This window comes from Sphaerodactylus townsendi, linkage group LG16 (genome assembly GCF_021028975.2).
Source record: "Sphaerodactylus townsendi isolate TG3544 linkage group LG16, MPM_Stown_v2.3, whole genome shotgun sequence".
In the NCBI taxonomy this organism is placed as follows: Eukaryota; Metazoa; Chordata; class Lepidosauria; order Squamata; family Sphaerodactylidae; genus Sphaerodactylus; species Sphaerodactylus townsendi.
The window spans coordinates 33,363,758-33,380,043 of record NC_059440.1 but is presented as its reverse complement, the minus strand read 5'-3'; the positions used below and the strand labels follow the sequence as shown (position 1 = coordinate 33,380,043).

At 49.5% G+C, this 16,286-nt stretch overlaps 1 protein-coding gene across 11 annotated transcripts in view; it reads right to left on the bottom strand.

Moving 5' to 3' along the window:
- The window catches only part of RERE (arginine-glutamic acid dipeptide repeats), a 302,330-nt gene that overhangs the window by 109,022 nt on the left and 177,022 nt on the right, over positions 1-16,286 (bottom strand). The window contains exon 1 of one of the 11 annotated variants that reach the window (XM_048519256.1): positions 13,577-13,700. The exons of the other annotated variants lie outside the window; for them this stretch is intronic. Within the exon in view, the coding sequence (XP_048375213.1) occupies positions 13,577-13,602 (26 nt within the window). The 5' untranslated portion in view covers positions 13,603-13,700. Of the gene's footprint in view, positions 1-13,576; positions 13,701-16,286 lie in introns of those variants that run through there. 11 annotated transcript variants of the gene reach the window in all.

Sequence of the window (16,286 nt, the reverse complement as noted above, 5' to 3'; positions counted from 1 at the left end):
AAGGTCCTTGTTCAAATTGTGAAGATGTTACCCGGCAAGGCAGCACGGCTGTTACTTGCTGTTTGCCCAAACGTGAAACACTTTTTCAAAGAAGCAACATCAAGATGGTAGAATTCTAGTAAACTGCCTGCAGCAGCTGGCTCAGGGCTTTCCCAGACATCTACACATGCTGCTTGAAAGAACCCTCAAACACCAATTGGATTTTGATTTATTTATTTTGCAAGCAGGATGCTCAGTTTAAAACACAAGCAAATTGTGGCTTAGGAACAGAGCAGGAAACACCACCACCCACCCACCCACCCGCCTTTGATTCTCCAGCAATAGGCATTGAGCTGTGTGCAAAGGGTGCCACCTACTGAATGGCCTGGGTTGCTTCCAGCCGCAGCTGCTAGTCAGCCTGCCCCATGCCTGTCCCTTTCTCCTGCCTGGGGCTTTGCATCACTGGCATTCCTGGGCACACTCAAACACTTCAGCCACCAGGTCAGTTGGGCGCCTCGTCTTTGACAGTGGAGCCTAGGAAGATCTGGTTTTCTTTCCCAGCTGGGCACAAAAGGAGACAGTTTTCCTGAGATGTTCTCAAATCAACGGGCCACAAAGATTTGGCTTTTAAAAAAACATCTTCCCATGAAATGCTTACATTTATGTTACTGGCTTGATTTCTATCCTGCCCTTTCTCCAGGCTCTCAAGACAGCATGTATCCCATGTCTACTTTGTCCTCATAATAACCCTATGACCGTGGTGGCAAACCTATGGAACTCCAGATGTTCATGAACTACAATTCCCATCGGCCAATTGGCCATGCTGGCAAGGGCTGATGGAAATTGTAGTCCATGAACATCTGGAGTGCCATAGGTTCGTCACCACTGCCCTATGAAGTAGTAGACTGTGCTGGAGGGAGCAGGAGACAGCAAAGGGCAGCCGGAGAGCTGCATGACTCGGCAGAATCTGAACCTGGGCCGGTCTAGCTCCTGCCTGACACACCCTCTCCTCTCTTCTCGTTTGCTCTGCACAAGCCACAGGAAGAGCATCCCTCCTGACAGCTTCAACAGCCGTAGCTGCTTGTGCCAAGGAGCCAGGCCGGTCTAGCGTTGACCTCCAAAACAGGCAGCTTCTGAATAATGCAGAAGGAGTCCCTGACTGAGTCAGCCAGCCAGCCAGCCAGCCCTGCCACTGGCATGTCTGTTGTGTCTGCAAGAGCAAGTCTTCACACGTGCCAGAAGGAAGAGGACACAAACCAAGGGCAGGTGCTGCTGCTTCACTCCCTGGGTTGAGCATAAGGAGGCTGGCCTTTCTCTCTATTGACTGCCCTCTGGAACTGGGATCAGGGTGGGGTGCCAGAGAAAGCAGAGGGCCGAAGGAGGAATTAACCAACAAATCGGGGGGGGGGGGGGCGGGCATGCAAATGTCACCTCTAACAGGGCTTTGCCAGTTGTTCCAGGCAAGCTGCGCTCTCTCTTGTCTCCTTTCTGCCATACGGAGATGATGCTTCTGACATACCACACAGTAAGGACTAAGGCAAAGTAACACACGCAAAGCACTCTGAACCTTAAAAAGAACCGCACGAATACTAGTCACTATGCTCTGCAAGCAGACCAGAAACACGGGGCAGGAAAGAGGCTGTGGCTCAGCAGCAGAGAATCTGCTTGGCACACAGAAGGTCCCAGGTTCAATCCTCGGCATCTCCTGTTAAAGGGATCAGGTAGTAGATAATGCGAAAGACCCCTGAGACCCCGGAGAGCAGCTGTCTGCCTGAGTAGACAAGAGTGACCTTGATGGACCAGGGGTCCAGTTCAGCATGAGGCAGCTTCATGTGTGTTCCCGGGGAGAAAGGGGGGGGGGGAATGAATGCCTTCTAAACCTGACTTATGTGTTATTCAAGCTGCGGCACCCTGATTATGTAATATCTCAAATCAAGATGAGATTCGAAGTAATTTTTTCACTCAAGGTTTAACAGGGGCAGTTTTACTCTTTTTCCAACAGGCCTGCTTGAGTCCTGCTGTCAGCACAGAATTGATTCCAAAAGAGCAACATCTGCAACCGGGAACACGCCACAGCGCTGTGCGCTCTCTCCGTGGAGTTCACAGCAAGGCACGGAAGAGGAAACACACTTTTATTATGTAAAGGGGAGGAGGGGGAAGAATGAATAAAAACCCGTGTTCGCAGAGCTGGGAAAAGCAGGCCGCTCTGTGTCATCCTTTCTTCATCCCTGGTTCTTTTATCCCCACCGTTGCGTTTACAGTAAGAAAAACAAGCTGCGAAATCCGTCCCTTTATCGCAACACCTTTCGGTACAATGGCTGCCTGCCCAGAAAGAAATCTACCAAAAGGAACTCAGCGTGGTCGTCTTGGGAACGCTCTTCGGGGAAAACAGAGGCTCACATTGTTGCGGCCACATTTTCACCCTGACTGGGCAAGTTCACCAAGTGGTAGTGAGCTCCTCTCCCTGCAGCAAGACTTTTAAAAAGGTGCATTAATTCAGGCGACTAGAATAAGAGCACGTCCCCGCCATGATGCGGCCTGGCATGCTGACACAGGGTCCGCCTGCTCCGTGAGAGAGCGCTCCTGTGCTTGAGGTGTCCTAAGGTTGAAAACGCAGCACAATTTTCAGCCTCTGAAAGCAGCTTTGAATTTTAAAACTCAAGGGGAGGGGAGAATATTGATAAAACTTGGCAACACTATGATGAGCTAAGCAAGGCCAACCAAGTGCAACAGCAGAGAACTGGTTCCACCTTCCTATCAATTCCACCCTGTAGGAGCCACTGATGGAAAATCTCAAAAAAAAAAGCTTCTGTGTCCCCTTCCCTTGCCCAGCACACTCAAGACCCCCCCCCCCAAAAAAACTCTCCTAATTTGACAATGACCAACTCCCGAGGAGGAGCCACGTCAGCCCAAACCCCCAAGGGAAGGAGTCCTTTTCAAAAGGCTTGTTAGGAGATTTAACTCAGCTATGCCTCACTATGCTGGGCTTTGGGGTGCCCACTGCCAGGAACCTCCTTTCCTCCCTTCCCTCTTGGGGAGGGGAATGACAAGACGTTTGATAAAGGGGGGCCTGGCTCCCAAAAGCATGTGCCTCAAGTCATCTGCTCGCCTTTGTAGGTGCTAAGAGACTTCAGTCTGCCTCTCATCTGTCAGTCATTCCTGGAACCCCGTGCTCCACAGTCCAGATTTTTAGAAAGGACTATGAATTAAGGCTGGGCAGAGGGTAGACTAATGAGGTACCGGCCAATTCCTGATGGATCACCTCCTGCCAACTGGTTACTGGGACTGCTGCAGTGGAAGCTGCTGTGATCCAGCCAGGCAGTTGCCCACCGTGCCTAAGCAATCTAAGGATCACTCAATGCAGATTAGCAATTCCTGGGCTGCTCAGGGATCCTGCAGAGGCAGCCGCTCTTCGCCAATATCAGGGGGTCCCCAAACTACAGCCCGGGGGCCAAATGTGGCCCCCTGAAGGCATTTATCCGGCCCACCAGGCATGGCGGTGATGGCTCCATTCATGTGCAGTGGGGGCTCGAGGGAGAGGAGGAACCGGCCCCAACGGCTGTTGATTGCAGTTACATGATGGCACCCCCAAATCTCCATGAATTTTCTGACCCAGAGTTGGAAACGTTACATGTGGCAACGCCTGCTCCACCCTTCCCTCTCGGCTACTCCATGTGTTGCTCTCAGGCTTTCTGTTCCGCCTCACTCCCATTGGCATCAGCCAGGCTGTGCTAATCGCTTCGCTGGCTGCTAGGAGGAAAGCATGGAACTCCAGGAAGATACCTGATCCTGGGTTAGATGGAATGTTTCATTGGGAAAGTTCTGCTTTTTTTTTTTTTTTTTACAGGGGAAGGTATTCCACAGCCTCCCCAACAATATTTGGAGCCCACCCTGTACTTGACATACTTTGGTCCCTGTTCTAAAAATAGACCATGACAGAAAGGCTGAAAGGTGAAATCAAACATTTTACAATCATTTGTGCATAGGAATTTGTTCATAGTTTTTTTTAGTCCGGCCCTCCAACAGTCTGAGGGACAGTGAACTGGCCCCCTGTTTAAAAAGTTTGGGGACCCCTGGCCAATATGAAACACAGCGGTGGATCTGGAGGCTGCTGCTGAGAATAAGCAGACTGAAGACAGCCCCACCCAGGTTAACCCTGCCATAAAAGCACCACTGGTGAGCCACTCATGACTGCAGAAGCAGGAAGAGCCATGCTGTTCTGCCAGGGCCCAGCAGGGGGCCACGCCCACCGGGCAGCTTGCTAATGTCTGGCCTGGTTACAAACACTTCCAAGTCGGAGCTGGGGCTTCACCTGGAACTTGGGCCAAGCGCCAGTCCAGACAGAGCATCATTTTCCTTCCAGGTATTGCCTGTTTCAACTCACCTGGTTTTACATGGTACTGCCCAATGCAAAGTATGCAGGTATTTCACCATGGAGGAATACCAAGAGCCTAGAGCACAGGTGTCAAACTTACGGCCCTCCAGATGTTATGGACTACAGCTACTGGTAGGGGATGATGGGAACGGTAGTCCATAACATCTGGAGGGATACCACTTTCAGAGCACAGAGAATCATAGGCGGGGCAGTGAACAGTCTACCACAGTGGTATGCTGGGGTAGACAGTTCTGGAACAGGGAGGCTGCACATAGCCAATCTTTATACATTTGGCTGATCCACTTTTTAAAGCCATCGTTGCTGTATGCTGCAGCAGAGAGCTGCACAAGAGTAATGTAGTTACTTAGTCTGTTTCGTTGCTTTTTAAAAAAATCTACCCATTTTCAATTAATTATATTTTGTTGATGCATTCTGTACCTGCTGCTTGACACCTGAAGGGGTTTAGGATAGCATCTTTCTCTCTCTCAAATAAAACACACAATCACACAATACATGTGATTAGCTACTGATGGCCAATTTGCCATCATCTATATCTTACTCTCTTTGTTTGCTTTTTTCAAAAAATGTCTTATGCTGGGGATTTTTTCAGTGCATATTGCAGGCCCTGGGAATTGCCCCCAACTTTTCATATTTCCCTCTGGTTAAATGCTTGCACTGCCACTCACACGGTCAGGAGTTCGAGCCCCCTGTGGGTCAGATATCCATGAGCTGGCTCATGGTCAACTCAGCCATCCATCCAATCCTTGGTCGGTAAATGAGTACCTAGCACATAGCTAGGGGATAAAGAATAGCTGGGGAAAGCAATGACAAACTACCCCACAAAAACGGCTTGCCTATGAAATCAGTGCTTGCAGTGGTACCCCAGGGTCGGACACGACTGAAGGGGAAACTTTAACTTTACCTTACCTCCACCCCTTTCCCCCCAGGATTATGGAGAGCCACCGTAGCCCCAGACAGAAGTCCCCCTCTGAGCTGACCTCACATTAACAAGACCCAACCTAAATGGCCCTCTAGGGAAAATAAGAAGAAGAAAAAACCCTGAATTTCTTGACATTCCTTGTCTTCCCTGTTTTTAAGAGTTTAAGAAAGGTAAATCACTTCCACATGCTGAGGTGGGGGGGGGGGGGGGAAATAAAGGGGCTGCAGAGGACCCTCGTCTTGCAAGGTGGAAAACAGGGTTGACAGCTCCAGCCTTAGAAACTGCTAGAGATCTGGGGCAGCGCATACAGAGGAGGGGATCTGTGGAGGGATTTAACCTAGAATCGATGGTGGACCATAGAGTTTGCTCTTTGAAGCTATTTCCTCCAGGGGGAAGGGATCTTTGTAGCCTGAATATTTAGTTGTAATTACAGGAGAAGGCCACAACACCACCATCCTTCCCAAAGGAGGCACCTCTGAACCATTTCCCACTATTTCCCCCGCTGTAGCAAAAGCTTGCAAATGGAAGGGAAATTCTTCCTACTGCAGCTCCAGCCACGCTGCTGGGAGGGGGGTTGGGGGTTGGGAGGGGGAGCCAAATTATAACAGCAGAGAGCAATTACAGTCCTAATGGGAGGGAAAGCATGGGCTGTTTATTCCATGGGAAAAGGGGTGGGGGGGTTAGAGGAGGTCTGATGAGGTGGATGGGGGGGAGGGTTTGAGCAGAACAAGAAGCTAACACTGTATATGAAATCTGACACCAAAGGAAACCAATGTAACAAAGTGGTATCCATAGTAACAACTTAATATTTCAGTCCTCTTCAGCTGCAGTGGATTAAATATAATGACAAGATGTTCCCCCTTTGAAAAGTAACCTGTTGCCATGGCAACACTGTAGTCTAGCGAATAAACAGAGACTGGACAGAAAGGAACTGGAAGCTGGAGACGGAATATCAAAAAGGAAGGAACCCCCCCACGGCCGAGGGATCGGAGCTCTCTAATCTCTGGTGCTCGAGCGGAGGAACCAGAAGACCCTCACTGCAAATCAGAATCATGCCCCCCCCCCCCGCCACACACACCTTCTTCCTAGCCAAGGGACACCTATTCCAGTTACTTTCCCCCACTGGAATCTCACAAAGCCCAACAGACTTCTCCTCTTTGTCCCCTGCATGATATTCTTGAGGTACGCAGCCTTTAAACATGGAGGTTTCCTATGCAGGAAACAGATGGTCCACGTGGACAGGAGGGGAAGAGGTACAAATGGGCTTGGGATGAACTTACATTCCAACCCCACACCGGAAGGGCAGGCACCCGACTGGTTTGACATCAATCAACAGCAGCAAATGCTGTAAACCTACCAGGGACTGGGTCCCTCGGCCACCCAACAACGGTCCAAACCAGTAGCGGATGTCCACAGTTTTTAAGACAGCCGTTCTTAGTATAGGCTTCTGGGGGTCTTCCAAAGCAGCAGCCATCAGGAGACGCTTCTGCGTGACACACACACACACACCCACACACCCGGTTCATGCAAACTGGGTTTTTGGAGACCCCACAGGCTCAAATACTCAGCCACAAGGCTCCCTGATAGCCTGGGACAGACCTCTCAAGTCCGGTCTACCCCACGAGGATGTTAGTTTGGATAAAACAAGAACTGCAAAGCTGTCTGCGCAACTGCGGCAAATAATAAAGGATCGTCGTACAGAGGGGCTGCAGGTCAGCGACAGAGCACCAGCTCAGCACGCAGAAGGGCCAGGTTCAATCCCCAGTTGAAGGATCTGGAACAGGGGTAGGGAACCTGCGGCTCTCCAGATGTTCAGGAACTACAATTCCCATCAGCCTCTGTCAGCATGGCCAATTGGCCATGCTGGTAGGGGCTGATGGGAATTGTAGTTCCTGAACATCTGGAGAGCCGCAGGTTCCCTACCCCTGATCTGGAAGGAGGTGATGCGAGAAACCTCAGACTAAGATTCTGAGGAGCCACTGCCAGCCTCAGTAGACAATACCAACTGGTGGACCAGTGGTCTGATTCAGCTCACAGCCAGTGTAGTGTTTAAGACTATCAGACTAGGATCTAGGAGACCCAGGTTCGAATCCTTGCGCATACCATGGAAGTTTGCTGGGTAACCTTGGGACAGCCATACTCTCTCAGCTTAACCCACCTCACAGGGTTGTCGTGAGGCTAAAATGGAGGAGATAAGAGTTATGTAAGCTATTCTACTGGGTAGAAAGGCAGGGTATGAATTAATCAAATTAAATAAATTAATTTTAAATTAATTTGGCATAAGGTACGTGTCCAAACATTGTGCATTTCAGCGGGCTCACAGCTTGAAGAGGGCATACTCCGCTGGCAGCACGTCCTGGGATCAAACTGCTGATTAAGAGGCAGTGGCAACTCTTGGAAACAATTTCTCTTTGCCCAAAATCCTATAGGAACAGCAGAAACTCAGAGTAGACAATATTGAGATAGGTGGACCAATGGTCCCACTCTGCTTAGCTGGTGTCCATAGCACAGTGTTTTAAAGACCTCTGCTACATTTGTCAATCAAGTTTTTATTATTTCTTTTACCTTGGTATTTTGGTTCCTACACCTTTTATTGATTTTCCTGTGTATTACTAACTCTGGAGTTACTGGAGATTGCTAGATATGTTCTTTAACCACAAAGGTGGCCTATCAAGTCTTCTAAAGGGGATCCCCCTTTGCCATCCATTGGGCTTCTCAGGTTGCAAACTGCACTTATCCTTGGCAAAAATACTACGCAATCAAAAACCTTCAAGTATGATCTGGGAAATCCACATTTGAATCCCCACTCTGCCCTGGAAACTTGCTGGGTAACCTCGGGTCAGTCAGATGCGAGTATCTGGATGGGAGACAGCCAAAGAATACCAGGGGCGTATGTTTAAAACGCCCGGACATTACCCTGAAGGGGCCTTCTCCTGTGGGGCGATGAGGGCATCTTGGCCCTCCCTGAGATTATATCAGTCTCCAGTTTAGTTCATACAGATCTAGGTATAGATATACTAATACTTTCAGTACTCTTCAGAGTTACGGCAGACTTGTCGACAACCGTTAGTAGTTTTTATCGAGGTTTCTTGACGTTTCAATGTTCTGTTATGTGTTTATTACGCTGTTCTTGTTACTTCCTGTTCTATTTCTTGAGAGAGTTAAAGCTTTCACTACTGCTGTGTCATTCGAATACTGGAGATCTAAGATGGAGCCCAACCAATCCACAGGAAGTGACATCGTTTAGCCCTGCCTCCCTGAGTATAGGTTGGAAATCACCCACATCCAAGATGCCCGAAATCGCCTCCAGGAGAACCAGCAAACTAAATGGACCAACAGAACTCCACCAGTCCTTTGATCTCCATATTTGGAGCAAGAGTCCCACTGATTACAAGATGCTGGGGGGAGGGCCCTCTCTTGATTGATTCTGACCTGCTCATGGGTTGCCCTTTGGAGACAGAGCACAGAACTGGAGGGACCACTGGCCCAATTCAGCATAGGCTATTTTTATGGACCCCTGTAGAACTTGCCACACACTGATGGTAGGCAGAGTACCCCAACAGGAGCTGGGGGGAGTGCAATTTCAATGGAGATTTGCTAAATTCGGAGGTCACTGGGGAGCCACGAAGCGTGAACAAGCTCTTCTAACCAATCAGCTCCCTCTCTCTTTCACCAAGTGATCAAATTACCTTCCAGGGACAAACTGCGTGGCTAGTTTTATGCAGTTTTCCCATTTTACAGATGTGGGGGAGACACTCAGGCTGTGGGATGACAACCTACTCAAATAAAAGACAATAGGTTCATAGATACCTGAGCTGATTAGGCGCCTGACTATAACTTATAGCCCCTGCCAGCATGGCCAATTGGCCATGGTGGCAGGGGCTGATGGGATTTGTAGTCCATGAACATCTGGAGAGCCGCAGGTTGCAGACCCCTGCCCTAGATCCAATGATGAAAAACCCTCCACTCATTCCATGACATTTCACCCCAAGTTGTTAAGTATCATAATATTTAACTAATCAAGATCTGATTTTTAGGCTGTCTCCCTCCCTTCCCCATACTTTCCCCTGAATCTGGACAATTCTGTAGTCACAGTTCCCTTCAAACAAACAAACAAACAAACAAACAAACAAACAAACGAGAGAGAGAGAGAGAGAGAGAGAGAGAGAGAGAGAGAGAGAGAGCTTGAGGCAGGAAAAACACCTATATTTAGCTCCTTTCAAAGACGTGACATTTGGGGGAACATTGTCTATAATCCTGAGTCAAGATTCCAGGGAGGGTCTCCAACATTATTTCATGAGCAGCTCTCATTTAACAAGCACAAGGAGAAGGAAAAAAAACCCCAACCAATTTAAACTCTCATTCTGCGGCAATCACATACTATATTTGGCTTTATGCCCAAGGTTAACATATCCCACAAACCCCACTGTATTTTCTGGGCGACTACATGAGTTAATGGCCTGCAAGTGAAACACCCTTTTAAAAAGATTTACACAGATTCAAGAAGGTTAGGCTGACCAGTTAACCATAACAACTAAATGAAACCTCCATGTTCAAAGGCAATGTATCTCAGAATGCCATCCTGGGGTCAATCAGCAAGTAAGGACCTTTGAACTTTGTGAGATTCCAGTGGGGAAAAAGTACTGCAATAGATAGGCTTTGATCTGACCCCGGAAGGCAGACCTCACATTACTGTGAACGTTCAGTACCCGAACAGGAAACATTTTCATACTCTCCATATTCTGATCTCCAAAGTAAGAATTGAAAGCACCCCAAACAACAGACGCCATCAGCTGGTTTCTCACAGATTGCATTTCTAAAAGGAAGTTTCTAGTCCTCATGATTTGGGATTGAGTCCATCAATGCTTTCCCCACCCTTGGATAGAAAGTAGCACCTGACCTGGTATGATACTAAACTGGATCTGAGTCCACGTTTGCCCTGAATTTACTTTCTTAATGTTGAATGGCGGCCAAGATTCATTCTGGAAGCAGAGCTCCAGAGCCATATGTTCTGGGGGAATCAGACTTTTTTAATAGTCTCAAATGCCTGATCAGAAATATCCAGAATCCCTTCAATGGAGCAGCCATTAACCTATCTAACATACAATCACAGAACTGACATGACAAGGTAATATGTATCACCTCTACACCAGAGGAATTAGAAACAACGTATGCTGCATTTGGTGGCTCATACAGATATTGTACAGACTTTTTTAAAAAAATAAATAAAAAGTACTAATTGTGAAACAGCATCTCTGATGTCACTTTCCAAAATTACTCAGCATGCACACATCTAGGAGTAAAAAACTATCCCCATGATCGTTTGAACTAGATTTTTGGGACCACTTGCAACAAACACAAAGAAGGGAAGGAGTTATGAGTTTGCCAGCACCTGGACAAATCAATGCCTTTGAGAGAAGGAAAGATGCCTGCCATGCAACAAATGACCCATGCCTGGTTCAACCTATTCCAGTGTATTTGGTTGAAGACACTTCGGGGGGAAAAAGAGACAACCCACCAGCCTCTGCTAGACGGATCAAGAGGCTCTGCCAATCTAAATGGTTCTTGTACCACTCCTAGTTGCCGACTGAAACTGGTCAGCTGTATATGTTGAGAACTTAACTGTATCCCAAAATGAAGTCAGAATGCAGAGAGTTCCCACTGCTAGATTCAGAACAGACAAATTACAATACTTATTCACACTACATACAGGTTATGGAACTGGCTGCCACAAGATGTGGAGACACTCAACAGCTTCAAAAGATACACAATGAAATCAGGTACCACTGCCCTACAACAGCTTTTTTGGTTATATTTAAAATGTTTACAACCCATCTTCCTCCCATCAGCCAGAAAGGTTATTTAGCCATGTTGGCTGAATAAAACCTCCATGTTCAGAGGCACTGTGCTGTTGAATACCAGTTGTCTGGGGAGGGAGGGAACTATCAGAGGAAGGCTTTTGTCTTTCTGTTCTGCTTGTTGGTTCTTTTGGAAGCAACCTGTTGTCCTTTGCTGGCAATACAAGACCTGGTTTAGATGGCTCTTTCACCTGATCTGGCAGGGCTCTGATTATGGACTCCCATCTGGGACCCAGACCCGTCTAACTTCACTTTTGTCTACTCTGCTGCAGCATTTGCCTTCACACTGCCACCTGGAGCCAAATCACTCCAAAACCCCAAAATGGTGCTGTCAAAACCCGCTAGCCTTCACCTGAGTGAAAAGGGGTCACATCCCAAGCATACAGCTGACCTGATAGAACAGCAGATGGGATCAGAACTAAAGTAAGGGCTTCACAGGCACGGGCCTACACTGAAACACCTTCTTAGACATGTGGAAATTCGAAAACAGGAGCACTTGGAGTAAGTTGTATTGTCCAAGCACAAAAAAAGCCTCACCTTTACACACTACCCACCCAGCAATAACCATCAGGAAACAGGATTTCCACAGTTAAAGAAATAAAGTGGGGAATGTGTTGGAGCAAACACCACTATTTATTATGTTTTTGGAAAGAGTTCTGAAGCAATACAGAGCATATGTGGGCAAGGATTACTGAGGTACAGAGCAGGCACAAATACAAGTCTAGAACACAGACTTAGGAAGGGCAGGGAACAGCCTTTTCCAGCAATGGATTTATACCTTGCTTTTCTAAACTAAAAGGAGTCTCAAAGTGGCTTACAAAACTCCTTCCCTTTCTCTTTTCACAATAGACGGTAGGGTTGAGAAAGCAGGTAGGGTTGAGAAAGTTTGAAGAGAACTGTGACTAGACCAAGGTCACCCAGCAGGCTTCATGCATGTGAGTGACAAAATAAACCTGGTCACCAAATTAGAGACCATCAGTCATGTGAAGGAGAGGGGAATCAAACCCAGTTCTCCAGATTAGAGTCAGGTGCTCTTAACCACAGCACTGTGACAGCAATACACCACTATGCCAAAGCCCCAACTCCCAGGAAAGCTCTGCCCAATATATTTGATTGGTTTTTCTTCAGGGGCTACTCATATATTTTTTAAAATCTCGCTGAAAGCTCTGAGGGCCAGAAATTTGCCTTCAGAGGGTCAGATCCTGCCACACTGCACATTTGCACAAACATAGAGATTAGCCTTGTTCCCATACAGAGACAGGTAACTGTGTGGGGGCGGCGGGGGGGAGGTCTAAAGGACAAGAAGAGGCCATGTCAAATACTTAAAACTGCCTAACCTAAGTCTGGTGCCAAGTTTGGTTTAGCCTCCTTTTTGCCAGCATATTACTGCAGCAAAATACATTTTTCAGCTGAATACGATACACACAGGCCATTTCCAAACTGCAGCCTGAGCATTCCCATGATTCAATTTAGGGGTCCCTAAATTAGAAGAGCAGCAGTCATGAACAAGTACCCATCCAGGCCTGGTGGCTGATTGCTGCTCATCTTCTCTTACAATACATGTATCTGCAGGGAAGCCTCTGGTGTTTCGGGGGCACATTCTCGTTTTAAGGGGGGGATGGGCAGCTGAGAGGCCCAAAATAGACTGAGCCCTGCCTGAACTTGATGCACCTGCTAGAGCGCTCCTCTGAGCCATGCAGAGGTCCTTGGAAGAAAAGTCAATGTGGGAAGATGGACAATTTGAAAACCAAAGCAGTGCACGCCATGCCTCGGCCAAAGTGAAAACCATCTGAATCGGCCTGACGACCTGCCCACTGCTTTGAAATCCAAAACTGCCAAATCTCACGTTGCTCCAGGGCTGCCATGCTGACTCAGAGAAACTTACAGGGGATCTTTCGATGACCCTCCACCAGCAGGAGCAGGCTGGCTCTTAGAGCAAGCCCCTTCCCTCCTCGGAAGCAACCAATGACTAGGGATCTATGACTCTTCCTGATGCAGGCTCTGCCTCCGATGGGCCCAAACATCTCCCTGCAGGCATCGCAAGGCCAACGGGGGGAAAAATGCAGCCCGGCCATGTAGCTCCGTGACGGACAGGCGACCAGCCAGGCGGTGCCCACGGAGCCTGCGATTGGCGTCGGCGTCTGCAGCGGGGAGGGGAGGGCAGGCGCGGGGGTGGCCCCATCCGGGGGGCTCCTGCCTCTTCTGGCGCACGAATGTTGGCCGCGCGAGCGCGAGGCTGCCATCCCTCTCCCTCCTGGCTCTTTCAGGTCTTTCATGCACCCGGCCGGAGCAGCGCGCAGCATGCAAACATCCACCCGAGCACGGGCCTCCGCCGGGCCGTTTCTGCAGAGCAGCGGCGGGGCAGCAGCAGCAGCAGCGCATCGCCGCCGCCGCCGCGGCGAGGCCGCAGGGCTGTCAGCCTACCTGCTGGGGCCGAGCGGGTCGTCCATGACAATGACAGGCTCGGGCGGGCGCCGCTCTTCCCCCCCCTGACCTTGTCGCAGGCAAACGCCGGGAGGGAGGGGGTGTCTGGCTCTTCTGCCCCCTCCCCGCCCGCCCGCCTGCCTTCAAGATGGAGGCCCGCGCAGGCAGAGGAGCCCCGAGCCAGCCCGCCCGCCCGCCAGCCACTGAGCTTGTGCCGTGACCTAAGCCTGCACGCAGAACGCAGAAACTTCGCCCTCGGACTGACAGCACTGAGCATGTGCCGTGACCCCGCCCTCGGCCACGCGTCGCGCCCACGCCCCGCCCCGCCGCTTCCGTAAATAGAGCGCAGCCCCGCGCGGGCGGCCCCCCCACCCCGGCTGCCGTAGCCGAGGGGGGGGGGGTCTGCAACGCGCGACGCTCCGAGAGCCCAGTCGGCCCCGCCTCCACCGCCCCCCACGTGCAGCGCTGGCGCTCGGGGGGAGGAGGAGGGGGCCCCAGAACCCCAATCGCCAACCCCGCACCGGCAGGCGAGGGGCCCGCTTGCAACCACAACCAGCGCCGCAGGCCGAGGGAGAGAGGAGAGGAGAGGAGAGGAGGGAGCAGCCTGGCCGCGGCTGCTGCTGACGCATCAATGCGCGCAGAGCGGGCTTGGGAGCCTCCTTGTCCCGCCGGCAGCTGAACCGACACCCCCCGAGGCTTTTGTCTCGCCCCCCGCCCCAATTTATTCGCTGAGGCAGAACCCAATAAATGACCTTTGAAACACAAAACACCTTTCAAATATATTACTGGTATTCTTCATTCTTTACCCTGCCTTCTCCCACCCACCTTCATCATTTCCACAGCACAACTGTCTATATCTCAGCTTGATATTTGTGACATGCTGATGATCCAGAGCTGAGGGGGAACCGGACAGTTTCTGGACTGCAGATATGCCTCCTCTCAAACCCAGACTTGGAATATATACATGATAAATAAGGCGCAGCTGCCCAAATCGGAAGGCTGCTCGGTGCAGCAGCTGTTCTGTCCAGGGACTGGTGCACAGAAAGGTCTTTCCCAGCACCTCCTCCCCAAGTTTCCCTAATTCAGGACTGACCCTGGGATCCTCTGCATGCAAATCGGAAGAAAATCACGGAACCGCAACGCTTTTCCCAACACTTTACAGCTCAAGCAGTTTCCAACAGGAACAATGCAATTCATCATAAAATCCACTCAAAGTCTAACACAACCATCAGAGCACAAAACTGGTAAAATTGATGGAAACAGGACAACCCACTTCTCTGGCATAATCATAATCCATGCTGGCCAACAGGAGAAGGGCTGGTACTACAGACTCTCGTGCCTCTCAGTGCCTTGAAGACGGCTCCAGGGCCTCTAAGCCCATCCCCTTCCCAGTTCAAGCCTTCCTTCAAAAAGGAAGAAATGTCACCTCTGTACAAGAAAGAACTAAGTGCTATCATCACGTACACATATTTGTGTCCTGAGCAAGGGCAGAAGAAACGAGTCTTCCTAAAAGCACAAATCACACCGAGAAACAGAGGCATCAGCAATATACTGCTCACCCTTATTGAACTGCGCTCAGCAAGTTTTTAAGGTTGATGATAAAAAGGGCCTTCGCTGCCTTCTTTTTTTATGCTTTGGGCTCTCTCAAGTGCCACTAACCCATCAGTAATACCTCCAGTGCTGCAGGGTCCAAATGGTCAGCAGCAAATCCCATTCACTGCCATAAGCACACACTTCTTGCCTATACCCCGGCAGGAATTTTAATGCACTATCAAGAGAGAACGGCTGGATTTCCAACCCAAGGAGCTGTTTTCTCAAGGGGGTCGTCATAAAGCAACACAGTAAAAATAAAACCAAAGTCAGCTCTACCCAGGGCAAAAGGAGACAGCAAACGTGTGACGCTCACAAATTTCAGCATCAGAGCACGCAGGAGAACAAGAGAAATGGTGCTTTAGCCACAGAGACTCAAAAGCATGTCTGTGCCAGGAAGAGGATGCAAGCAACTTTTACTGCCAGCACAGATCATGTTTGTTTTTTGAAAGAGAAGCCTGACCCTTGCTGCATGAAAGACGGCATCCACAAGAGCAGCTGCTTGCTATGGACCCCACTGTAAACAAATGCAGAGAAGGTCCATTTTGCAGATGGAGGAGAACGAGGAAAATATTCAAATGCTAATTATTTCCAACGCTAGTCGTGCCACCACAAACTGCAAAATGAGAGCCGTGCGACTCCAGCAATATTGGTGCTCTGCACACCTGCAGGCTGACCCGACCCAGATTGACAACTGCGTGAATGTTAGCGGCACAAGCAGCTTAACTGCTCACGAGCACCCATTTGGCTCTGGCAATGTTGCAACTAGTCCAGTGTCCTTGAGCACTGGGGAAGGGAGGTGAGAAACCAACTTCCAATTAAAGCTATCCTGGATCCAAGCAAACTTCACTTCCACACGGACCTTAGCAAACCAGCCAGCTGGCAAAGTGTCTGCTCTTCAGAGAGGCCAAGACCAGCTGAGACGACCACAAGATTGTGTTCTGACAACATACTATAATTCAGATCTTTAGTTAGATGCATCGTGGAGCTGAGGGTGGGGAAGAGAGTCTGCACATCAGACAGCAAGCCCACAGGCCAGCAACTGAGCACAAAATCCACACTTCTGAAAACCTCCAGGTTCAATCAACAGCATCTCAAAATGGGAAGGTCACAGACAATG